This window comes from Bufo gargarizans, unplaced genomic scaffold (assembly GCF_014858855.1).
Source record: "Bufo gargarizans isolate SCDJY-AF-19 unplaced genomic scaffold, ASM1485885v1 fragScaff_scaffold_573_pilon, whole genome shotgun sequence".
Classification (NCBI taxonomy): domain Eukaryota; kingdom Metazoa; phylum Chordata; class Amphibia; order Anura; family Bufonidae; genus Bufo; species Bufo gargarizans.
This window is the reverse complement of record NW_025334138.1, coordinates 130,926-156,185: the sequence shown is the minus strand read 5'-3', so window position 1 is coordinate 156,185 and position 25,260 is coordinate 130,926. Positions and strand designations below refer to the sequence as shown.

The window sequence follows — 25,260 nt, the reverse complement described above, 5'->3', positions numbered from 1 at the left end:
GATGGGTTTGTTACAGTGTATCAGTGCGGCTCAGTGTCTGGTCCAGCACAGCTGATGGGTTTGTTACAGTGTATCAGTGCGGCTCAGTGTTTGGTCCAGCACAGCTGGTAGGTTTGTTACAGTGTATCAGTGCGGCTCAGTGTTTGGTCCTGCACAGCTGATAGGTTTGTTACAATGTATCAGTGCGGCTCAGTGTTTGCTCCAGCACAGCTGATAGGTTTGTTACAGTGTATCAGTGCGGCTCAGTGTTTGGTCCGGCACAGCTGATAGGTCTGTTACAGTGTATCAGTGCGGCTCAGTGTTTGGTCCAGCACAGCTGGTAGGTTTGTTACAGTGTATCAGTGCGGCTCAGTGTTTGGTCCAGCACAGCTGATGGGTTTGTTACAGTGTATCAGTGCGGCTCAGTGTTTGGTCCAGCACAGCTGGTAGGTTTGTTACAGTGTATCAGTGCGGCTCAGTGTTTGGTCCAGCACAGCTGATGGGTTTGTTACAGTGTATCAGTGCGGCTCAGTGTTTGGTCCAGCACAGCTGATAGGTTTGTTACAGTGTATCAGTGCGGCTCAGTGTTTGGTCCGGCACAGCTGATGGGTTTGTTACAGTGTATCAGTGCGGCTCAGTGTTTGCTCCGGCACAGCTGATAGGTTTGTTACAGTGTATCAGTGCGGCTCAGTGTTTGGTCCAGCACAGCTGATGGGTTTGTTACAGTGTATCAGTGCGGCTCAGTGTTTGCTCCAGCACAGCTGATAGGTTTGTTACAATGTATCAGTGCGGCTCAGTGTTTGCTCCGGCACAGCTGATAGGTTTGTTACAGTGTATCAGTGCGGCTCAGTGTTTGGTCCAGCACAGCTGATGGGTTTGTTACAGTGTATCAGTGCGGCTCAGTGTTTGGTCCGGCACAGCTGATGGGTCTGTTACAGTGTATCAGTGCGGCTCAGTGTTTGGTCCGGCACAGCTGATAGGTTTGTTACAGTGTATCAGTGCGGCTCAGTGTTTGGTCCAGCACAGCTGGTAGGTTTGTTACAGTGTATCAGTGCGGCTCAGTGTTTGGTCCTGCACAGCTGATAGGTTTGTTACAATGTATCAGTGCGGCTCAGTGTTTAGTCCAGCACAGCTGATAGGTTTGTTACAGTGTATCAGTGCGGCTCAGTGTTTGGTCCAGCACAGCTGATAGGTTTGTTACAGTGTATCAGTGCGGCTCAGTGTTTGGTCCTGCACAGCTGATAGGTTTGTTACAATGTATCAGTGCGGCTCAGTGTTTAGTCCAGCACAGCTGATAGGTTTGTTACAATGTATCAGTGCGGCTCAGTGTTTGGTCCAGCACAGCTGATGGGTTTGTTACAGTGTATCAGTGCGGCTCAGTGTTTGGTCCTGCACAGCTGATAGGTTTGTTACAGTGTATCAGTGTGGCTCAGTGTTTGCTCCAGCACAGCTGATGGGTTTGTTACAGTGTATCAGTGTGGCTCAGTGTTTGGTCCGGCACAGCTGATAGGTTTGTTACAGTGTATCAGTGCGGCTCAGTGTTTGGTCCAGCACAGCTGATGGGTTTGTTACAGTGTATCAGTGCGGCTCAGTGTTTGGTCCAGCACAGCTGATAGGTTTGTTACAGTGTATCAGTGCGGCTCAGTGTTTGGTCCAGCACAGCTGATAGGTCTGTTACAGTGTATCAGTGCGGCTCAGTGTTTGGTCCGGCACAGCTGATAGGTTTGTTACAGTGTATCAGTGCGGCTCAGTGTTTGGTCCGGCACAGCTGATGGGTTTGTTACAGTGTATCAGTGCGGCTCAGTGTTTGGTCCAGGGGGTATTCAACAAAATAAACCAGTAGCGGAAAAGCTGCAAAGACTTTTTCTTTTGATGACCTCAGGATCGGTCATCAGTATCAGCACACGCAGTGCACACGTGCCGTCTCTTTTCCTGTGCTGTCCCATAGATCAGGAGACGGCACGTGCACAGTGCGCGCCGTCTACCCATACAGCTGATGGGCGGGGGGCTGGTGCCGATCTGATATTGATGACCTATCCTGAGGACAAGTCATCAATATTAAAGACCCGGAGAACCCCTTTAAGTGCCCCTCTTAGTGCATTATGTAAGTGTCTTTATATTGGTCAGCACCTGGACTGGAGCCGCCGGCCGGCAGCCTGACCTCACGAGCCATTATTAGATGCCCCTTAAAGGGCGTCTGTCGGCAGATCTGTCCCTATGACACCGGCTGACCTGTCACATGTCCACTCGGCAGCTGAAGACATCCGTGTTGGTCCCGTGTTTATATGTGCCCGCATTGCTGAGAAACATGAGGGTTTAATGTATGCAAATGAGCCTCTAGGAGCAATGGGGGCGTTACCATTACACCTAAAGTCTCTGCAACCGCCGCGCCCTCTGCAGTAGGACTGACAGGACCCGGCAGTGAGAACGTCATCACGTCTGGTCCTGTCAATCAAGGTGCAGAGGACGTGGTGGTTTCAGAGAGAGCAGAGGCTCTGGGTGCAATGGTAACGCCCCCGTTGCTCCTAGAGGCTCATTTGCATATATTAAACCATCACTTTTCTCAGCAATGCGGGCACATATAAACACGGGACCAATACGGACGCCATCAGCTGCCGAGCGCACATGTGACAGGTCGGCCGGTGTCAGAGGGACAGAACGGCCGACAGAAACGTGCAGGTCTCCATACAGTAATGGTGTCCAGGGTACGACTGTGGTGGTTAGAGTACCCCCCTAATACTGCGCCCCATCATACACTGTCCCAGAGGCTCCATCGAGATTATATCGCATTATAATTGGCCGTGTGGTGCTGACTGTGTGTCACTGGGGTCCTTCCTGGGACAGTCGGCAAGATGGCGACTCCGCATACGATTAATGATGGCAGCTACTAATACTATGTCCTTGTGCTGATTAGGGCCCGTTCCTCATCCGTGTTCTCGTCTGCTTACACAGAAGATATTGTGGCGGTATCGATGTAAATCGGCTGCTTGTGGTATCTGACTGTGACCCATGGTCACGGATCACTGCCCAAGTGTATAACAAACCAGGACGCCGTCTTTCACGGGCAAACCTTCCTATGTAGTTAGCGGCGGAGCGTCTGCAGTACGACACCGCCAGCCATAGCGGACACTAACAGACCATTAAAATAACAAGCAATGAAGTTCCCCCGACGCGTATGGATGTGCGAACGGCGTCATCAGGGGTCAGGAGCCTTACGTTCTGGTTGCAGTGTTCTTTGACTGTCACACCCAGACCTGCAGATTTATGCAGTCACCCCTCTGCCGGACACCCCAAAAGTATTAAACATGGACCAGGTCCCCGAGAGGATAAAGAGCTTCTACAGAGTAAACAACGTCCGCAGGTTCCGCTACGACCGACCGTTCCACCGAGGAGCCCGCGATAAGGACAATGAGTTTAAGGTGAGTGATAAACCTCCACGAGCTCATCCGGGTCTCAGCCGGTACCTGACTGTCTAATCTCTCTCCATCAGAGTCTCTGGATAGAGCGCAGCACTCTCACACTGTCTCACAGCCTCCCAGGAATCTCCTGTTGGTTTGAAGTCCAGAAGCGAGAGCTGGTAAAGTATCACCAGAGGGGGAGGGGATGAGAATGATCACATATTGGGTGCATAGTGGTCATGTAATAATCAGTGGGGTCCGAGAGGATGAGAATGATCACACGTCAGTGGTCGGGGGGGATGAGAATGATCACACGTCAGTGGTCGGAGGGGATGAGAATGATCACACATCAGGTGGGTACATGTCCCACTTCCACAGGTGGAGGTCAGCCCCCTGGAGAACGCTCTGCAGGTTCTGGGGAACAAGACTCAGGAGTTGCGAGCGCTGATCACTCAGTATCAGCACCACAATCTGCACGGGAACATCAACCTCCTGAGTATGTGTCTGAACGGAGTCATTGACGCTGCCGTGAACGGAGGGATCACCCGATACCAAGAGGTGAGAGATGAGAATTGGGGACTATTCCTAGAAGTCCCTCTATATGTCCGCTCTTCGTCTTGTGTTGTCCTTCTATTTCCATCAGCCCTGTGCCACTCTTTTTTCTCTCCCTCCTGGCGCCCCTCTTGCTGTCTCTTTCGCTCCTGGTGCCCCTCTTGCTGTCTCTTTCCCTCCTGGCGCCCCTCTCGCTGTCTCTTTCGCTCCTGGCGCCCCTCTTGCTGTCTCTCTCCCTCCTGGCGCCCCTCTCGCCGTCGCTCTCCCTCCTGGTGCCCCTCTTGCTGTCTCTCTCCCTCCTGGCGCCCCTCTTGCTTTCTCTCTCCCTCCTGGCGCCCCTCTTGCTGTCTCTCTCCCTCCTGGCATCCCTCTCACTGTCTCTCTCCCTCTTGGCGACCCTCTCGCTGTCTCTCTCCCTCCTGGCGACCCTCTCGCTGTCTCTCTCCCTCCTGGCGACCCTCTCGCTGTCTCTCTCCCTCCTGGCGCCCCTCTCGCTGTCTCTCTCCCTCCTGGCGCCCCTCTCGCTGTCTCTCTCCCTCCTGGCGCCCCTCTCGCTGTCTCTCTCCCTCCTGGCATCCCTCTCACTGTCTCTCTCCCTCTTGGCGACCCTCTCGCTGTCTCTCTCCCTCCTGGCGACCCTCTCGCTGTCTCTCTCCCTCCTGGCGACCCTCTCGCTGTCTCTCTCCCTCCTGGCGCCCCTCTCGCTGTCTCTCTCCCTCCTGGCGCCCCTCTCGCTGTCTCTCTCCCTCCTGGCGACCCTCTCGCTGTCTCTCTCCCTCCTGGCGACCCTCTCGCTGTCTCTCTCCCTCCTGGCGACCCTCTCGCTGTCTCTCTCCCTCCTGGCGACCCTCTCGCTGTCTCTCTCCCTCCTGGCGACCCTCTCGCTGTCTCTCTCCCTCCTGGCGACCCTCTCGCTGTCTCTCTCCCTCCTGGCGACCCTCTCGCTGTCTCTCTCCCTCCTGGCGACCCTCTCGCTGTCTCTCTCCCTCCTGGCGACCCTCTCGCTGTCTCTCTCCCTCCTGGCGCCCCTCTTCGCTGTCTCTCTCCCTCCTGGCGCCCCTCTCGCTGTCTCTCCCCCTCCTGGCGCCCCTCTCGCTGTCTCTCCCCCTCCTGGCGCCCCTCTCGCTGTCTCTCCCCCTCCTGGCGCCCCTCTCGCTGTCTCTCTCCCTCCTGGCGCCCCTCTCGCCGTCTCTCTCCCTCCTGGCGCCCCTCTCGCCGTCTCTCTCCCTCCTGGCGCCCCTCTTGCTGTTTCTCTCCCTCCTGGCGCCCCTCTCGCTGTCTCTTTCCTTCTTGGCGCCCCTCTTGCTGTCTCTCTCCCTCCTGGCGCCCCTCTCGCTGTCTCTTTCCTTCTTGGCGCCCCTCTTGCTGTCTGTTTCCCTCCTGGCGCCCCTCTCGCTGTCTCTCTCCCTCCTGGCGACCCTCTTGCTGTCTGTTTCCCTCCTGGCGCCCCTCTCGCTGTCTCTCTCCCTCCTGGCGCCCCTCTCGCTGTCTCTCTCCCTCCTGGCGCCCCTCTCGCTGTCTCTCTCCCTCCTGGCGCCCCTCTCGCTGTCTCTCTCCCTCCTGGCGCCCCTCTTGCTGTTTCTCTCCCTCCTGGCGCCCCTCTTGCTGTTTCTCTCCCTCCTGGCACCCCTCTTGCTGTCTGTTTCCCTCCTGGCGCCCCTCTCGCCGTCTCTTTCCCTCCTGGCGACCCTCTCACCATCTCTCTCCCTCCTGGCAGGCGTTTTTTGATAAGGATTACATCACGCAGCACCCGGAGGATGCAGACAAGATCAGTCAGCTGAAGGAACTCATGCTGGAGCAGGTACCTGTCATGGCGTCGTCCAGTTTGTACTGAGCCTCTGTCGCTGATGATTTTTTTTCCATCCAGACGTGTTACGATCATCTGGTTCAGTGGACTCCAACCTGTGAGCTTCCAGCTATTGGGGAATTATAACTCCCATCGTGCGATGACCGACCCAGGCTGGAGACCACTGATCTAATGTACCCACGGCTTTACCCAGTGCTGCCCCTGGTGTTCAGTCTGCAGAATGCTCCTCCCTATTCCCAAGAACTGTATACACACTGACTGGCCAGTTTGTTGGAGACCCCCATCTAGGAGGCGTTGGACCTCCTTTGGCCTTCAGCCTTTCGTGGTGACATGGACTCCACTAGGTGCAGGAAGATTGGCGGTGTGCACAGGATATTAGATGAAGGTCCTGACGTGCTGCGAGGTGTTCTACAGGATGAGACCTGGGGACGGTGGAGGCCGAGGCTGTAAAAAGATCGCTGCACCAGTCCATGAACGTATGACCCTGGAGGCATTGTCCTTCTGTGGGGTGCACCGTGCTCCTGAAGATGTGCTCGGCCACAATGCTTAGGTCACCCTACTGTCCACACGTCCATCCACAGGTGTCGGGGGCCCCGGGTGTCCCCACCAGGAGAGTTCAGCCATTCATGATGCTGCCGCCATCTGGATCCCTCCCGTGTCCTCCACTGCTCAGCGCTCCAGATTCACACTCTATTGCCCCAGTGCTCAGGAGCAGTGAGGGGTGTGTGACCGCTCCGGGGTCACGGGCCCGGGGCTCTGATAAAGTGGCCATTCAGTCTATATGTCCCGTTGTGTCCCCCAGGTGCATGTCCTGGGAGTGGGTCTGGCCGTCCATGAGCGCTGCGTTCACCCGGAGATGAGACCTCTTCACAAGAAGCTGGTGGATCAGTTCCAGGTCATGCGCTCCAGTCTGTACCAGGTGAGCTGCACCACTGATACATGGGAGGGTCACTATACCGCAGCACTCTCCGTATACAGCTGGTTGTGTGCGGTCTATGGATGTATAATGGCGGTAGAGCGTTGTAACCCGAGCTGTGTCTGCAGGAGTTCCCCATGCTGGAGAAGATGAATCCGTCCTGTGCAGCCGTACCGCGCAGTAACGTCCTGCTGTCACACGGGGCCATGAATAACGACAGCTTGAGGATGGTGCACCGGCACAGGTAGGTACCCAGGGGGACTGCACAGGAGGGAGAGACTGCACCCAGGGGGACTGCACAGGAGGGAGAGACTGCACCCAGGGGGCCTGCACAGGAGGAAGAGACTGCACCCAGGGGGACTGCACAGGAGGGAGAGACTGCACCCAGGGGGACTGCACAGGAGGAAGAGACTGCACCCAGGGGGACTGCACAGGAGGGAGAGACTGCACCCAGGGGGACTGCACAGGAGGAAGAGACTGCACCCAGGGGGACTGCACAGGAGGGAGAGACTGCACCCAGGGGGACTGCACAGGAGGGAGAGACTGCACCCAGGGGGACTGCACAGGAGGGAGAGACTGCACCCAGGGGGACTGCACAGGAGGGAGAGACTGCACCCAGGGGGACTGCACAGGAGGAAGAGACTGCACCCAGGGGGACTGCACAGGAGGGAGAGACTGCACCCAGGGGGACTGCACAGGAGGGAGAGACTGCACCCAGGGGGACTGCACAGGAGGGAGAGACTGCACCCAGGGGGACTGCACAGGAGGAAGAGACTGCACCCAGGGGGACTGCACAGGAGGAAGAGACTGCACCCAGGGGGACTGCACAGGAGGAAGAGACTGCACCCAGGGGGACTGCACAGGAGGAAGAGACTGCACCCAGGGGGACTGCACAGGAGGAAGAGACTGTACCCAGGGGGACTGCACAGGAGAAAGAGACTGCACCCAGGGGGACTGCACAGGAGGGAGAGACTGCACCCAGGGGGACTGCACAGGAGGAAGAGACTGCACCAAGGGGGACTGCACAGGAGGGAGAGACTGCACCCAGGGGGACTGCACAGGAGGGAGAGACTGCACCCAGGGGGACTGCACAGGAGGAAGTGACTGTACCCAGGGGGACTGCACAGGAGGAAGAGACTGCACCCAGGGGGACTGCACAGGAGGGAGAGACTGCACCCAGGGGGACTGCACAGGAGGGAGAGACTGCACCCAGGGGGACTGCACAGGAGGGAGAGACTGCACCCAGGGGGACTGCACAGGAGGGAGAGACTGCACCCAGGGGGACTGCACAGGAGGGAGAGACTGCACCCAGGGGGACTGCACAGGAGGAAGAGACTGCACCCAGGGGGACTGCACAGGAGGGAGAGACTGTACCCAGGGGGACTGCACAGGAGGGAGAGACTGCACCCAGGGGGACTGCACAGGAGGGAGAGACTGCACCCAGGGGGACTGCACAGGAGGGAGAGACTGCACCCAGGGGGACTGCACAGGAGGAAGAGACTGTACCCAGGGGGACTGCACAGGAGGGAGAGACTGCACCCAGGGGGACTGCACAGGAGGGAGAGACTGCACCCAGGGGGACTGCACAGGAGGGAGAGACTGCACCCAGGGGGACTGCACAGGAGGAAGAGACTGTACCCAGGGGGACTGCACAGGAGGGAGAGACTGCACCCAGGGGGACTGCACAGGAGGGAGAGACTGCACCCAGGGGGACTGCACAGGAGGGAGAGACTGCACCCAGGGGGACTGCACAGGAGGAAGAGACTGCACCCAGGGGGACTGCACAGGAGGAAGAGACTGTACCCAGGGGGACTGCACAGGAGGGAGAGACTGCACCCAGGGGGACTGCACAGGAGGAGAGACTGCACCCAGGGGGACTGCACAGGAGGAAGAGACTGTACCCAGGGGGACTGCACAGGAGGAAGAGACTGTACCCAGGGGGACTGCACAGGAGGAAGAGACTGTACCCAGGGGGACTGCACAGGAGGAAGAGACTGCACCCAGGGGGACTGCACAGGAGGAAGAGACTGCACCCAGGGGGACTGCACAGGAGGAGAGACTGCACCCAGGGGGACTGCACAGGAGGGAGAGACTGCACCCAGGGGGACTGCACAGGAGGGAGAGACTGCACCCAGGGGGACTGCACAGGAGGGAGAGACTGCACCCAGGGGGACTGCACAGGAGGGAGAGACTGCACCCAGGGGGACTGCACAGGAGGGAGAGACTGCACCCAGGGGGACTGCACAGGAGGGAGAGACTGCACCCAGGGGGACTGCACAGGAGGGAGAGACTGCACCCAGGGGGACTGCACAGGAGGAAGAGACTGCACCCAGGGGGACTGCACAGGAGGGAGAGACTGCACCCAGGGGGACTGCACAGGAGGGAGAGACTGCACCCAGGGGGACTGCACAGGAGGGAGAGACTGCACCCAGGGGGACTGCACAGGAGGAAGAGACTGCACCCAGGGGGACTGCACAGGAGGAAGAGACTGCACCCAGGGGGACTGCACAGGAGGAAGAGACTGCACCCAGGGGGACTGCACAGGAGGAAGAGACTGCACCCAGGGGGACTGCACAGGAGGAAGAGACTGTACCCAGGGGGACTGCACAGGAGAAAGAGACTGCACCCAGGGGGACTGCACAGGAGGGAGAGACTGCACCCAGGGGGACTGCACAGGAGGAAGAGACTGCACCAAGGGGGACTGCACAGGAGGGAGAGACTGCACCCAGGGGGACTGCACAGGAGGGAGAGACTGCACCCAGGGGGACTGCACAGGAGGAAGTGACTGTACCCAGGGGGACTGCACAGGAGGAAGAGACTGCACCCAGGGGGACTGCACAGGAGGGAGAGACTGCACCCAGGGGGACTGCACAGGAGGGAGAGACTGCACCCAGGGGGACTGCACAGGAGGGAGAGACTGCACCCAGGGGGACTGCACAGGAGGGAGAGACTGCACCCAGGGGGACTGCACAGGAGGGAGAGACTGCACCCAGGGGGACTGCACAGGAGGAAGAGACTGCACCCAGGGGGACTGCACAGGAGGGAGAGACTGTACCCAGGGGGACTGCACAGGAGGGAGAGACTGCACCCAGGGGGACTGCACAGGAGGGAGAGACTGCACCCAGGGGGACTGCACAGGAGGGAGAGACTGCACCCAGGGGGACTGCACAGGAGGAAGAGACTGTACCCAGGGGGACTGCACAGGAGGGAGAGACTGCACCCAGGGGGACTGCACAGGAGGGAGAGACTGCACCCAGGGGGACTGCACAGGAGGGAGAGACTGCACCCAGGGGGACTGCACAGGAGGAAGAGACTGTACCCAGGGGGACTGCACAGGAGGGAGAGACTGCACCCAGGGGGACTGCACAGGAGGGAGAGACTGCACCCAGGGGGACTGCACAGGAGGGAGAGACTGCACCCAGGGGGACTGCACAGGAGGAAGAGACTGCACCCAGGGGGACCTGCACAGGAGGAAGAGACTGTACCCAGGGGGACTGCACAGGAGGGAGAGACTGCACCCAGGGGGACTGCACAGGAGGGAGAGACTGCACCCAGGGGGACTGCACAGGAGGAAGAGGACTGTACCCAGGGGGACTGCACAGGAGGAAGAGACTGTACCCAGGGGGACTGCACAGGAGGAAGAGACTGTACCCAGGGGGACTGCACAGGAGGAAGAGACTGCACCCAGGGGGACTGCACAGGAGGAAGAGACTGCACCCAGGGGGACTGCACAGGAGGAAGAGACTGCACCCAGGGGGACTGCACAGGAGGGAGAGGACTGCACCCAGGGGGACTGCACAGGAGGGAGAGACTGCACCCAGGGGGACTGCACAGGAGGGAGAGACTGCACCCAGGGGGACTGCACAGGAGGGAGAGACTGCACCCAGGGGGACTGCACAGGAGGGAGAGACTGCACCCAGGGGGACTGCACAGGAGGAAGAGACTGCACCCAGGGGGACTGCACAGGAGGAAGAGACTGCACCCAGGGGGACTGCACAGGAGGAAGAGACTGCACCCAGGGGGACTGCACAGGAGGAAGAGACTGCACCCAGGGGGACTGCACAGGAGGGAGAGACTGCACCCAGGGGGACTGCACAGGAGGGAGAGACTGCACACCGTTTGCTGGTAATGTGACTTCCTGTGAGATATCGGACACCCCATCATGTCTGTTTTCTCTCCAGCCCTCTGGTTGTCCTGAGTTCTGTCCGCCATTCCTCCTCCTCTCTCTCGTCACACGCCTCCAGCGACACTGGGACCACGACCACCGCTGTGGACAGCGAGACGGAGGACCCCTACAGCATGCAGGTGCCTGTCCTGTGCGGGGGTCAGTGTCCGCCGCCTCCTGGTTCTATAACGGCTCTCCCTTTGTTGCAGATGCTGCTCCCACATTCCCTCCACGCCGGATCCATCACCAACGTTTCTGCATTATCCTCCTCGTACACAAGCCCCTCCTCCTCCAGCCTCAGCTCCACCCACTCTGCGCCATCACAGCTCATCAACTCTGCTCCATCCAGCACACGAGGTAGTGTGAGCGGCGACGCTCTGCCTGCGCATCCGCACCGCGCAGGATAGGAGGTCTGATTATCTCCCGCTGTCTCGCTGCAGGATCCCCCTCCCTTCCGGATAAATACCGACATTCACGTGACATGGTGATGCTGCTGCCTGCTCCGCGGGACCGGCCCAGCAGCGCCATGTACCCGACCGGCCCAGAGAGCGGACAGGTTAATGCTGCCATGTAGACCTCATTATGTACTCATCCCATCATGTCACTTCCAGAGCTGTATTCACAATTCTGCTGGTTTTCTGTTACCTCTCACCCGTGTCTGTGCTGTGCATGCTCGGCTGCAGTGCATTCCTGGAGATGTACCGTGTACCATCTATAGGGGACACTACATCTCCCAGCATGCAGTGCAGCGCTGTGGGTGGCCGGAGCTTTCTCTTCATGACTTTCTTCTGTCTCTGCTGGTGGTCTTTCAGCGCTGCGTCTACCCCCGGGCTCTGTTCCAGCAGGTCCTCGGACCATGCAAGCCGTGCAGTGACCCCAATCTCTCTGTAGCCGACAAAGGTGAAGACCATTCCCTACACTGTGTGAACATGCGCATGTTAATTCTGCAGGAGGCGTGGTGACTGATCGTGTGGGAGGGGCCAGTGATGGGTGGGAGGGGCTACCTGTATATTAGAAGGATATTACAGCTACAGGTTAGTGCTTTATCATCATCTCTGATCCAATCTTTCTTCTCCCCCCCCCACCGATCCTGTCACTGGCGCCTCCTCTGGTCATTCTGATGCATTGTCACAGTCCTGGCAGCTCCCAGCAGTTGGAGTTTGGACAGTGGAACTAGAGAGTCTCTTCCGTTCCTCAGTTCTCATGTTGGAAGCGTCCTAACACCGACGGGCACCACGAGAGGCCTGACACAGGGTAAGTACACAGCAGAACAGTGAGTGCAGCTCTGGAGTATAATACAGGATGTAACTCAGGATCAGTACAGGATAAGTAATGTATGTACACAGTGACTGCACCAGCAGAATAGTGAGTGCAGCTCTGGAGTATAATACAGGATGTAACTCAGGATCAGTACAGGATAAGTAATGTATGTACACAGTGACTGCACCAGCAGAATAGTGAGTGCAGCTCTGGAGTATAATACAGGATGTAACTCAGGATCAGTACAGGATAAGTAATGTATGTACACAGTGACTGCACCAGCAGAATAGTGAGTGCAGCTCTGGAGTATAATACAGGATGTAACTCAGGATCAGTACAGGATAAGTAATGTATGTACACAGTGACTGCACCAGCAGAATAGTGAGTGCAGCTCTGGAGTATAATACAGGATGTAACTCAGGATCAGTACAGGATAAGTAATGTATGTACACAGTGACTGCACCAGCAGAATAGTGAGTGCAGCTCTGGAGCATAATACAGGATGTAACTCCGGATCAGTACAGGATAAGTAATGTATGCACACAGTGACTGCACCAGCAGAATAGTGAGTGCAGCTCTGGAGTATAATACAGGATGTAACTCAGGATCAGTACAGGATAATGACTGAGGATACTCTGCCACTAACTCCTGAATCTCTTTGTAGGCCATTACTCTCTGCACTTTGATGCATTTCACTCCTCTATGGGGGATGGGGGTCCCGCATTACCCAGCAGATCCCTTCGCAAGGTACTGTTATTACCTTTTTCTGGATTATTTGCAAACCTGTATTATGTGAGGTTACATTTATTTATTGAACTCACTGACATATTCCACAGCGCTGTACAGACATTCTCATCCCTTATACAGTTGCAAGAAAAAGTATGTGAACCCTTTGGAATTATATGGATTTCTGCACAAATTGGTCATAAAATGTGATCTGATCTTCATCTAAGTCACAACAATAGACAATCACAGTCGGCTTAACTAATAACACACAAAGAGTTAAATGTTACCATGTTTTTATTGAACACACCATGTAAACATTCACAGTACAGGTGGAAAAAGTATGTGAACCCCTAGACTAATGACATCTCCAAGAGCTAATTGGAGTGAGGTGTCAGCCAACTGGAGTCCAATCAATGAGATGAGATTGGAGGTGTTGGTTACAGCTGCCCTATAAAACACACCAGTTCTGGGTTTGCTTTTCACAAGAAGCATTGCCTGATGTGAATGATGCCTCGCACAAAAGAGCTCTCAGAAGACCTACGATTAAGAATTGCTGACTTGCATAAAGCTGGAAAGGGTTATAAAAGTATCTCCAAAAGCCTTGCTGTTCATCAGTCCACGGTGAGACAAATTGTCTATAAATGGAGGACGTTCAGCACTGCTGCTACTCTCCCTAGGAGTGGCCGTCCTGTAAAGATGACTGCAAGAGCACAGCGCAGACTGCTCAGTGAGGTGAAGAAGAATTCTAGAGTGTCAGCTAAAGACTTACAGAAGTCTCTGGCATATGCTGACATCCCTGTTAGCGAATCTACGATACGTAAAACACTAAACAAGAATGGATTTCATGGGAGGATACCACAGAGGAAGCCACTGCTGTCCAAAAAAACATTGCTGCGCGTTTACAGTTTGCACAAGAGCACCTGGATGTTCCACAGCAGTACTGGCAAAATATTCTGTGGACAGATGGAACCAAAGTTGAGTTGTTTGGAAGAAACACACAACACTATGTGTGGAGAAAAAGAGGCACAGCACACCAACCTCAAAACCTCATCCCAACTGTGAGGTATGGTGGTGGGGGCATCATGGTTTGGGGCTGCTTTGCTGCGTCAGGGCCTGGACGGATTGCTATCATCGAAGGAAAAATGAATTCCCAAGTTTATCAAGACATTTTGCAGGAGAACTTAAGGCCATCTGTCCACCAGCTGAAGCCCAACAGAAGATGGGTGCTGCAACAGGACAACGACCCAAAGCATAGAAGTAAATCAACAACAGAACGGCTTAAACAGAAGAAAATCCGCCTTCTGGAGCGGCCCAGTCAGAGTCCTGACCTCAACCCGATGGAGATGCTGTGGCAGGACCTCAAGAAAGCGATTCACACCAGACATCCCAAGAATATTGCTGAACTGAAACCGTTCTGTAAAGAGGAATGGTGAAGAATTACTCCTGACCGTTGTGCGCGTCTGATCTGCAACTACAGGAAACGTTTGGTGGAAGTTATTGCTGCCAAAGGAGGTTCAACCAGTTATTAAATCCAAGGGTTCACATACTTTCTCCACCTGCACTGTGAATGGTTACATGGTGCGTTCAATAAAAACATGGTAACATTTAACTCTCTGTGTGTTATTAGGTTAAGCAGACTGTGATTGTCTATTGTTGTGACTTAGATGGAGATCAGATCACATTTTATGACCAATTTGTGCAGAAATCCATATCATTCCAAAGGGTTCACATACTTTTTCTTGCAACTGTATATCACTGACATATTCCACAGCGCTGTACAGACATTCTCATCCCTTATATATCACTGACATATTCCACAGCGCTGTACAGACATTCTCATCACTTATATATCACTGACATATTCCACAGCGCTGTACAGACATTCTCATCCCTTATATATCACTGACATATTCCACAGCGCTGTACAGACATTCTCATCCCTTATATATCACTGACATATTCCACAGCGCTGTACAGACATTCTCATCCCTTATATATCAGTGACATATTCCACAGCGCTGTACAGACATTCTCATCCCTTATATATCACTGACATATTCCAGAGCGCTGTACAGACATTCTCATAACTTATATATCACTGACCTATTCCACAGCGCTGTACAGACATTCTCATCACTTATATATCACTGACATATTCCACAGCGCTGTACAGACATTCTCATCACTTAGATATTACTGACATATTCCACAGCGCTGTACAGACATTCTCATCCCTTATATATCACTGACATATTCCACAACGCTGTACAGACATTCTCATCCCTTATATATCACTGACATATTCCACAGCGCTGTACAGACATTCTCATCCCTTATATATCACTGACATATTCCACAGCGCTGTACAGACATTCTCATCCCTTATATATCACTGACATATTCCACAGCGCTGTACAGACATTCTCATCCCTTATATATCAGTGACATATTCCACAGCGCTGTACAGACATTCTCATCACTTAGATATTACTGACATATTCCACAGCGCTGTACAGACATTCTCATCACTTAGATATGACTGACATATTCCACAGCGCTGTACAGACATTCTCATCCCTTATATATCACTGACATATTCCACAGCGCTGTACAGACATTCTCATCCCTTATATATCACTGACATATTCCACAGCGCTGTACAGACATTCTCATCCCTTATATATCACTGACATATTCCACAGCGCTGTACAGACATTCTCATCCCTTATATATCAGTGACATATTCCACAGCGCTGTACAGACATTCTCATCACTTAGATATCACTAACATATTCCAGAGCGCTGTACAGACATTCTCATAACTTATATATCACTGACCTATTCCACAGCGCTGTACAGACATTCTCATCACTTATATATCACTGACATATTCCACAGCGCTGTACAGACATTCTCATCACTTAGATATTACTGACATATTCCACAGCGCTGTACAGACATTCTCATCCCTTATATATCACTGACATATTCCACAGCGCTGTACAGACATTCTCATCCCTTATATATCAGTGACATATTCCACAGCGCTGTACAGACATTCTCATCACTTAGATATTACTGACATATTCCACAGCGCTGTACAGACATTCTCATCACTTAGATATGACTGACATATTCCACAGCGCTGTACAGACATTCTCATCCCTTATATATCACTGACATATTCCACAGCGCTGTACAGACATTCTCATCCCTTATATATCACTGACATATTCCACAGCGCTGTACAGACATTCTCATCCCTTATATATCACTGACATATTCCACAGCGCTGTACAGACATTCTCATCCCTTATATATCACTGACATATTCCACAGCGCTGTACAGACATTCTCATCCCTTATATATCACTGACATATTCCACAGCGTTGTACAGACATTCTCATCACTGACATATCACTGACATATTCCACAGCTCTGTACAGACATTCTCATCACTGACATATCACTGACATATTCCACAGCGCTGTACAGACATTCTCATCACTGACATATTCCACAGCGCTGTACAGACATTCTCATCCCTTATATATCACTGACATATTCCACAGCGCTGTACAGACATTCTCATCACTTATATATGACTGACATATTCCACAGCGCTGTACAGACATTCTCATCCCTTATATATCACTGACATATTCCACAGCGCTGTACAGACATTCTCATCCCTTATATATCACTGACATATTCCACAGCGCTGTACAGACATTCTCATCCTTAATTCCTGACATTCACGCTGTACAGACATTCTCATCCCTTATATATCAGTGACATATTCCACAGCGCTGTACAGACATTCTCATCCCTTATATATCAGTGACATATTCCACAGCGCTGTACAGACATTCTCATCACTTAGATATTACTGACATATTCCACAGCGCTGTACAGACATTCTCATCCCTTATATATCACTGACATATTCCACAGCGCTGTACAGACATTCTCATCCCTTATATATCACTGACATATTCCACAGCGCTGTACAGACATTCTCATCCCTTATATATCACTGACATATTCCACAGCTCTGTACAGACATTCTCATCACTGACATATCACTGACATATTCCACAGCTCTGTACAGACATTCTCATCACTGACATATTCCACAGCGCTGTACAGACATTCTCATCCCTTATATATCACTGACATATTCCACAGCGCTGTACAGACATTCTCATCACTTATATATGACTGACATATTCCACAGCGCTGTACAGACATTCTCATCCCTTATATATCACTGACATATTCCACAGCGCTGTACAGACATTCTCATCCCTTATATATCACTGACATATTCCACAGCGCTGTACAGACATTCTCATCCCTTATATATCACTGACATATTCCACAGCGCTGTACAGACATTCTCATCACTTAGATATCACTAACATATTCCAGAGCGCTGTACAGACATTCTCATAACTTATATATCACTGACCTATTCCACAGCGCTGTACAGATATTCTCATCACTGACATATCACTGACATATTCCACAGCGCTGTACAGACATTCTCATCACTGACATATTCCACAGCGCTGTACAGACATTCTCATCCCTTATATATCACTGACATATTCCACAGCGCTGTACAGACATTCTCATCACTTATATATGACTGACATATTCCACAGCGCTGTACAGACATTCTCATCCCTTATATATCACTGACATATTCCACAGCGCTGTACAGACATTCTCATCCCTTATATATCACTGACATATTCCACAGCGCTGTACAGACATTCTCATCCCTTATATATCAGTGACATATTCCACAGCGCTGTACAGACATTCTCATCCCTTATATATCACTGACATATTCCACATGCGCTGTACAGACATTCTCATCCCTTATATATCAGTGACATATTCCACAGCGCTGTACAGACATTCTCATCCCTTATATATCACTGACATATTCCACAGCGCTGTACAGACATTCTCATCCCTTATATATCACTGACATATTCCACAGCGCTGTACAGACATTCTCATCCCTTATATATCACTGACATATTCCACAGCGCTGTACAGACATTCTCATCCCTTATATATCACTGACATATTCCACAGCGCTGTACAGACATTCTCATCCCCTATATATCACTGACATATTCCACAGCGCTGTACAGACATTCTCATCCCTTATATATCACTGACATATTCCACAGCGCTTGTACAGACATTCTCATCACTGATATATCACTGACATATTCCACAGCTCTGTAACAGGACATTCTCATCACTGACATATCACTGACATATTCCACAGCTCTGTACAGACATTCTCATCACTGAACATATTCCAAGCCTGTACAGACATTCTTCATCACGACAGATTCCACGCCTGTACAGACATTCTCATCACTTATATATGACTGACATATTCCACAGCGCTGTACAGACATTCTCATCACTTGCTGTCCCCATCATTATGTCTTACACCACATTCCCCTCTTTCCTGCTTGTCTGGTTGTGTCAGCGCTAATGTGTTCATGAACCAGGAGGCACAGGATGATCTTGGTGTCTCGCTCATACAGTGTATATTAGTCTCTGGGGAGGCCAAATGACTAAATATTGCTATTCTTGTGCACCCTCTCTCCACAGAGCCCGCTGCACACTATCCCGGCCTCGCCCACCAGCCCCCAGTCCTGTCTTGACGGCAGTAACTCTCCGCTCTCGGGCAGCGCCAGCAGTGGAGTTTCCTCCCTGAGTGAAGGCACCTTCCCCGGCTGTCCTGATGGGACTCCCAACACAGACTCCCGGACGGAGGAGCAGCAGAGCGGATGCTATCAGCACTACCCCCCTGTGCGGTACAGCCTATCTGACCCCAACGGGCTGGAAGCCCCAAAGGTCCAACCTTGTCGAAGCCACTCAGCCCCCAGTGGGGTCACTCCACCCCGATCACCCAGCGGTGAGCATGACGAGGGAAATGCAGAGCACAACCGGCTACGGAGGTCCAGGAGGAACTGCCACATGGGCAAAGAGCAGGCAGCACGGGTCGGATGGGATCATAACATGGGCAAACCGTAGTCATGGACTGATGTGAAGGAGCCTGGGGGGCAAGAAGGAGGCGGGGGGGCTGTGCATGGTGTGCGCATGGAGGGGCAGGTGCCGTCAGTGAGGCCTGATGTCCGTGGGTCAGGAAGAGGAGACACCAGTGTGAACGGAGTATAGGGTATGGGGAAAATATAAGTGTGAGGGGTCAGTGTATGGGGAAAATATAAGGGTGATGGGTCAGCTTATGGGGGTGGTGTCTGGGTGAGGGGTCAGTGTATGGGGTGAGGTTTGGGTGAGGGGTCAGTGTATGGGGAAAATATAAGGGTGAGGGGTCAGTGTATGGGGAAAATATAAGGGTGATGGGTCAGCTTATGGGGGTGGCCTCTGGGTGAGGGGTCAGTGTATGGGGTGAGGTTTGGGTGAGGGGTCAGTGTATGGGGTGATGTCTGGGTGAGGGGTCAGTGTATGGGGGTGATGTCTGGGTGAGGGGTCAGTGTATGGGGGTGATGTCTGGGTGAGGGGTCAGTGTATGGGGGTGATGTCTGGGTGAGGGGTCAGTGTATGGGGGTGATGTCTGGGTGAGGGGTCAGTGTATGGGGTGAGGTTTGGGTGAGGGGTCAGTGTATTGGGGGTGACGTCTGGGTGAGGGGTCAGTGTATGGGGGCAGCGTCTGGGTGAGGGGTCAGTATATGGGGGCAGCGTCTGGGTGAGGGGTCAGTGTATGGGGGGTGATGTCTGGGTGAGGGGTCAGTGTATGGGGGTGATGTCTGGGTGAGGGGTCAGCTTATGGGGGTGGTGTCTGGGTGAGGGGTCAGCTTATGGGGGTGGCCTCTGGGTGAGGGGTCAGTGTATGGGGTGAGGTTTGGGTGAGGGGTCAGTGTATGGGGGTGATGTCTGGGTGAGGGGTCAGTGTATGGGGGTGATGTCTGGGTGAGGGGTCAGTGTATGGGGGTGATGTCTGGGTGAGGGGTCAGTGTATGGGGGTGATGTCTGGGTGAGGGGTCAGTGTATGGGGGTGATGTCTGGGTGAGGGGTCAGTGTATGGGGGTAATGTCTGGGTGAGGGGTCAGTGTATGGGGGCAGCGTCTGGGTGAGGGGTCAGTATATGGGGGCAGCGTCTGGGTGAGGGGTCAGTGTATTGGGGGGTTGCGTCTGGGTGAGGGGTCAGTGTATGGGGGTGGCGTCTGGTGAGGGGTCAGTGTATGGGGGTGATGTCTGGGTGAGGGGTCAGTGTATTGGGGGTGGCGTCTGGGTGAGGGGACAGTGTATTGGGGGTTGCGTCTGGGTGAGGGGTCAGTGTATGGGGGTGATGTCTGGGTGAGGGGTCAGTGTATTGGGGGTGGCGTCTGGGTGAGGGGTCAGTGTATTGGGGGTGGCGTCTGGGTGAGGGGTCAGTGTATGGGGGCAGCGTCTGAGTGAGGGGTCAGTGTATGGGGGTGATGTCTGGGTGAGGGGTCAGTGTATGGGGGTGGCGTCTGGGTGAGGGGTCAGTGTATTGGGGGTGGCGTCTGGGTGAGGGGTCAGTGTATGGGGGGTTGCGTCTGGGTGAGGGGTCAGTGTATGGGGGTTGCGTCTGGGTGAGGGGTCAGTGTATGGGGGGTTGCGTCTGGGTGAGGGGTCAGTGTATGGGGGGTGGCGTCTGGGTGAGGGGTCAGTGTATGGGGGGTGGCGTCTGGGTGAGGGGTCAGTGTATGGGGGGTGAGTGTCTGGGTGAGGGGTCAGTGTATTGGGGGTTGCGTCTGGGTGAGGGGTCAGTGTATTGGGGGTTGCGTCTGGGTGAGGGGTCAGTGTATTGGGGGTGGCGTCTGGGTGAGGGGTCAGTGTATGGGGGGTTGCGTCTGGGTGAGGGGTCAGTGTATGGGGGGTTGCGTCTGGGTGAGGGGTCAGTGTATGGGGGTGACGTCTGGGTGAGGGGTCAGTGTATGGGGGTGACGTCTGGGTGAGGGGTCAGTGTATGGGGGGTTGCATCTGGGTGAGGGGTCAGTGTATGGGGGGTGGCGTCTGGGTGAGGGGTCAGTGTATGGCGCCGTCTGGTGTGAGGGTTCAGTGTATGGTGATGTCTGGGTGAGGGGTCAGTGTATGGGGGTGGCGTCTGGGTGAGGGGTCAGTGTATTGGGGTGACGTCTGGGTGAGGGTCAGTGTATGGGGGTGGCGTCTGGGTGAGGGGTCAGTGTATGGGGGTGGCGTCTGGTGAGGGGTCAGTGTATGGTGGGTGGCGTCTGGGTGAGGGGTCAGTGTATTGGGGGTGACGTCTGGGTGAGGGGTCAGTGTATGGGGGTGGCGTCTGGGTGAGGGTCAGTGTATGGGGGTGGCGTCTGGGTGAGGGGTCAGTGTATGGGGGTGGCGTCTGGGTGAGGGGTCAGTGTATGGGGGTGACGTCTGGGTGAGGGGTCAGTGTATGGGGGGTGACGTCTGGGTGAGGGGTCAGTGTATGGGGGGTGGCGTCTGGGTGAGGGGTCAGTGTATGGGGGTGCGTCTGGGTGAGGGGTCAGTGTATGGGTGGTTGCATCTGGGTGGAGGGGTCAGTGTATGGGGGTGGCGTCTGGGTGAGGGGTCAGTGTATGGGGGGTGGCGTCTGGGTGAGGGGTCAGTGTATGGGGGGTGGCGTCTGGGTGAGGGGTCAGTGTATGGGGGTGGCGTCTGGGTGAGGGGTCAGTGTATGGGGGTGACGTCTGGGTGAGGGGTCAGTGTATGGGGTGGCGTCTGGGTGAGGGGTCAGTGTATGGGGGTGGCGTCTGGGTGAGGGGTCAGTGTATGGGGGTGCGTCTGGGTGAGGGGTCATGTATGGGGGGTGACGTCTGGTGAGGGGTCAGTGTATGGGGGGTGACGTCTGGGTGAGGGGTCAGTGTATTGGGGGTGGCGTCTGGGTGAGGGGTCAGTGTATTGGGGGTGGCGTCTGGGTGAGGGGTCAGTGTATTGGGGGTGGCGTCTGGGTGAGGGGTCAGTGTATGGGGGGTGGCGTCTGGGTGAGGGGTCAGTGTATGGGGGGTTGCGTCTGGGTGAGGGGTCAGTGTATGGGGGGTGGCGTCTGGGTGAGGGGTCAGTGTATGGGGGTGGCGTCTGGTGAGGGGTCAGTGTATGGGGGGTGGCGTCTGGGTGAGGGGTCAGTGTATGGGGGTGACGTCTGGGTGGAGGGGTCAGTGTATGGGGGTGACCGTCTGGGTGAGGGGTCAGTGTATGGGGTGGCGTCTGGGTGAGGGGTTCAGTGTATGGGGGTGACGCTGGGTGGAGGGGTCAGTGTATGGGGGGTGGCGTCTGGGTGAGGGGTCAGTGTATGGGGGTGGCGTCTGGGTGAGGGGCCTGATTCACACGACTGTCAGTATTTTGTAAAGACCGGCCCGTCGCAGGATTTCACATATTATATCACAGTGACGCGTTTCCGCACCTGTGTGCTTTCTTCAGTCTGACTGGTGCTGAAACGCGTCACTGTGATATAATATGTGAAATCCTGCGACGGGCCGGTCTTCTGTTACATTGCGAGCACCGCAACTCTAAAGCAAGGTAGTGCCGACCTGTTATCTATGGTCGGTATTTAAGTATAGGACATGTTTTGCGAATGGACATATGGATGCGGAAAGCAGGAGGCGTAATGCGGATGATGATTGAGTGTCAGCTCCTCTGCCCTCCCCCCCCCCCCCCCCCCCCCGAGCTCCTTTCAATTGTCTGTTACTTCCCGCTCGTCTCCGGCCCCTGGGAACATGTGGCCCGTCTGCCCTGTCACCGCTCGGTGATGCCACCCGGGTTTCACCTCTTGATGTCTATGCAGGTAGCGAGGAACGGTATCCCTGCCCCCGCCTGGTCGCCTCCTGACGGGATTGGGCGTGCCCTCGTTATTTGTCTTCATATTGTAGGCCTCCGGCGGTGCTGTGTTGTGTCTTTGATGCTCCGCTTCCTGCAGGGTGTGTATGTATATACGGTGTCCGCATGTCCCTCGCACACCGCGTGCCGTCCGGTTTATGTGTAAATACGATTCACTGTTTCTGTTGTGATATTTTTTTCCTTCAGATGGTTGTTATATGAAAATAAAGTTTACCACCCGGGATGCTGTCTGATATTACTGACGATTACACTGACACGGCATATGTGCAACACGTATCTCGTGTCACATGCACGCCCTCTAGTGGCCGCTGTCTGTATAACGTTACATGCACGCCCTCTAGTGGCCGCTGTGTGTATAACGTCACATGCACGCCCTCTAGTGGCCGCTGTGTGTAGAACGTCACATGCACGCCCTCTAGCGGCCGCTGTGTGTAGAACGTCACATGCACGCCCTCTAGTGGCCGCTGTGTGTATAACATTACATGCACGCCCTCTAGTGGCTGCTGTGTGTATAACGTCACATGCACGCCCTCTAGTGGCTGCTGTGTGTATAACGTCACATGCACGCCCTCTAGTGGCTGCTGTGTGTATAACGTCACATGCACCCCCTCTAGTGGCCGCTGTGTGTATAACGTTACATGCACGCCCTCTAGTGGCTGCTGTGTATAACGTTACATGCACGCCCTCTAGTGGCCGCTGTGTGTATAACGTTACATGCATGCCCTCTAGTGTTCGCTGTGTGTATAACGTCACTTGCACGCCCTCTAGTGGCCGCTGTGTGTATAACGTTACATGCACGCCCTCTAGTGTTCGCTGTGTGTATAACGTTACTTGCACGCCCTCTAGTGGCCGCTGTGTGTATAACGTTACATGCACGCCCTCTAGTGTTCGCTGTGTGTATAACGTTACTTGCACGCCCTCTAGTGGCCGCTGTCTGTATAACGTTACATGCACGCCCTCTAGTGGCTGCTGTGTATAACGTTACATGCACCCCCTCTAGTGGCTGCTGTGTATAACGTTACATGCACGCCCTCTAGTGTTCGCTGTGTGTATAACGTTACTTGCACGCCCTCTAGTGGCTGCTGTGTATAACGTTACATGCACACCCTCTAGTGGCTGCTGTGTATAACGTTACATGCACGCCCTCTAGTGGCTGCTGTGTATAACGTTACATGCACGCCCTCTAGTGGCCGCTGTCTGTATAACGTTACATGCATGCCCTATCCCAGTGATGGTGAACCTTTTACAGACTGAGTGCCCAAATTGCAACCCAAAACCCACTTGCATATCACAAAGTGCCAACACGGCCATTCACCCTGAATATCACAGTCCAGTATAGGATATCCTCCATGTACTTTGTCACTATAATCGGCTGCATTCACTCCAGACCCCCAGGAGGCCCCTCTCCTCCATTACACATTATCTACACCTTTCGGACACTGTTGTTAGTGGGGGTCTCTGCTCTGAGCCCCCCGATCTCTATAACGAGCGGTCTGAAGCATCAGCAGAGCCGGAGGGTGAAGAAGTCCCATAGACTTTACATTGAGACTGTCTTCAGTACAACCGACCGCTGCAACCTCGGGGCCCCCACTGCAGGAGCCCCCCCCCTCCACATCCTGAAACGATGCGCCGAATGCTCCGGCAGCAGCTCAAAGCGGATATTTCAGGAACATGGCTGCGCCGTTAACTGATGAATGGCGTGGAAGGTCTAAGGCGTATTGGTACCATAGACGTTTTCCCGGGCGTGAGTGCCATCGGTTCGCCTCCGCTGCCCTATAACTGCTGTGTGCACAGAGGTTTACCATGGGGCGTCTGTTTATAGGAGTCCGTGCACAGGCCGCCATCAGTGACGTCTCTTCTGCATTTCTTCCACATCTGCAGCAGGTTTCATCACAGGAGGCCGGTGCCGTGAATTAACCTTTAGCAGCTGGTAGCAGTCATTTTCGGACACTGGGAGTAGTAGTGCGTCCTTGCTGCTGGTGGCTGTATAGCTTCTAGAGACGCCATACTGGCTGAGATGGTCAGGCTTCACCGGTGTGACAGACTGGGCTCCTGTATAGGGCCGCGCGCTTCAGGGGCAGCAGGCGAAGAGGATTCACGCGCCCGGAGCAGAATTTAATATTAAAAATTATGAGAAAATAAAAAATGTTAGACTCTGAGAACGCAGTGTGAAGCCCCTCCCCTTTTACCAGCGTACATGTGGCGACTGATCACCGCCTGTCCACTACGAAGACGACGCGCCGTGCAAAAGACGCACAACCCTCAGTGTAGGGGATGCTGGGAGATTTCACCTCTGACCTTACGGACGCCAGCGACCATTTACGGGCGTAAACGATCGTGTGGTAAGTTTTCACATTGCGTTCACCACAATCGCTCTGTGTAGACGCGTCTTCAGGAACATTCGTTGACTGGAGATGTCATGTTCAGTTATTCCCGAAAGCAGGACAAAATGGCTCCAGCACTGTTCCTCATAGTGTGCTGGGACTTGTAGTGCCCCCAGCAGCAGCTGACGAGACTGACTTCCTGCTCACAGTCACAAACTGCTGGAATCTGCCCTCAGTAAAGATGGCGCCTCACTTCCGCATTCACGGCCGACATTCC

The 25,260-nt window shown here is 54.2% G+C and overlaps 1 protein-coding gene across 6 annotated transcripts in view; it reads left to right on the top strand.

The window, feature by feature from the left end:
• DOCK3 (dedicator of cytokinesis 3) overlaps positions 1 to 19,085 on the top strand; it is a 110,657-nt gene extending 91,572 nt beyond the window's left edge. For 5 of the 6 annotated variants that reach the window (XM_044273278.1, XM_044273277.1, XM_044273276.1 and 2 more), the window contains 13 exons: positions 3,232 to 3,398; positions 3,470 to 3,556; positions 3,756 to 3,935; positions 5,647 to 5,730; positions 6,539 to 6,655; positions 6,781 to 6,896; positions 10,834 to 10,957; positions 11,027 to 11,174; positions 11,258 to 11,373; positions 11,630 to 11,717; positions 11,952 to 12,071; positions 12,742 to 12,824; positions 18,448 to 19,085. In XM_044273278.1, the coding sequence (XP_044129213.1) occupies positions 3,232 to 3,398; positions 3,470 to 3,556; positions 3,756 to 3,935; positions 5,647 to 5,730; positions 6,539 to 6,655; positions 6,781 to 6,896; positions 10,834 to 10,957; positions 11,027 to 11,174; positions 11,258 to 11,373; positions 11,630 to 11,717; positions 11,952 to 12,071; positions 12,742 to 12,824; positions 18,448 to 18,873 (1,856 nt within the window). In that variant the 3' untranslated portion in view covers positions 18,874 to 19,085. The remainder of the gene's footprint in view (positions 1 to 3,231; positions 3,399 to 3,469; positions 3,557 to 3,755; positions 3,936 to 5,646; positions 5,731 to 6,538; positions 6,656 to 6,780; positions 6,897 to 10,833; positions 10,958 to 11,026; positions 11,175 to 11,257; positions 11,374 to 11,629; positions 11,718 to 11,951; positions 12,072 to 12,741; positions 12,825 to 18,447) is intronic. The other variant, XR_006387151.1, reaches the window with a different exon arrangement.
• The last annotated feature ends 6,175 nt before the right edge of the window (positions 19,086 to 25,260 follow it).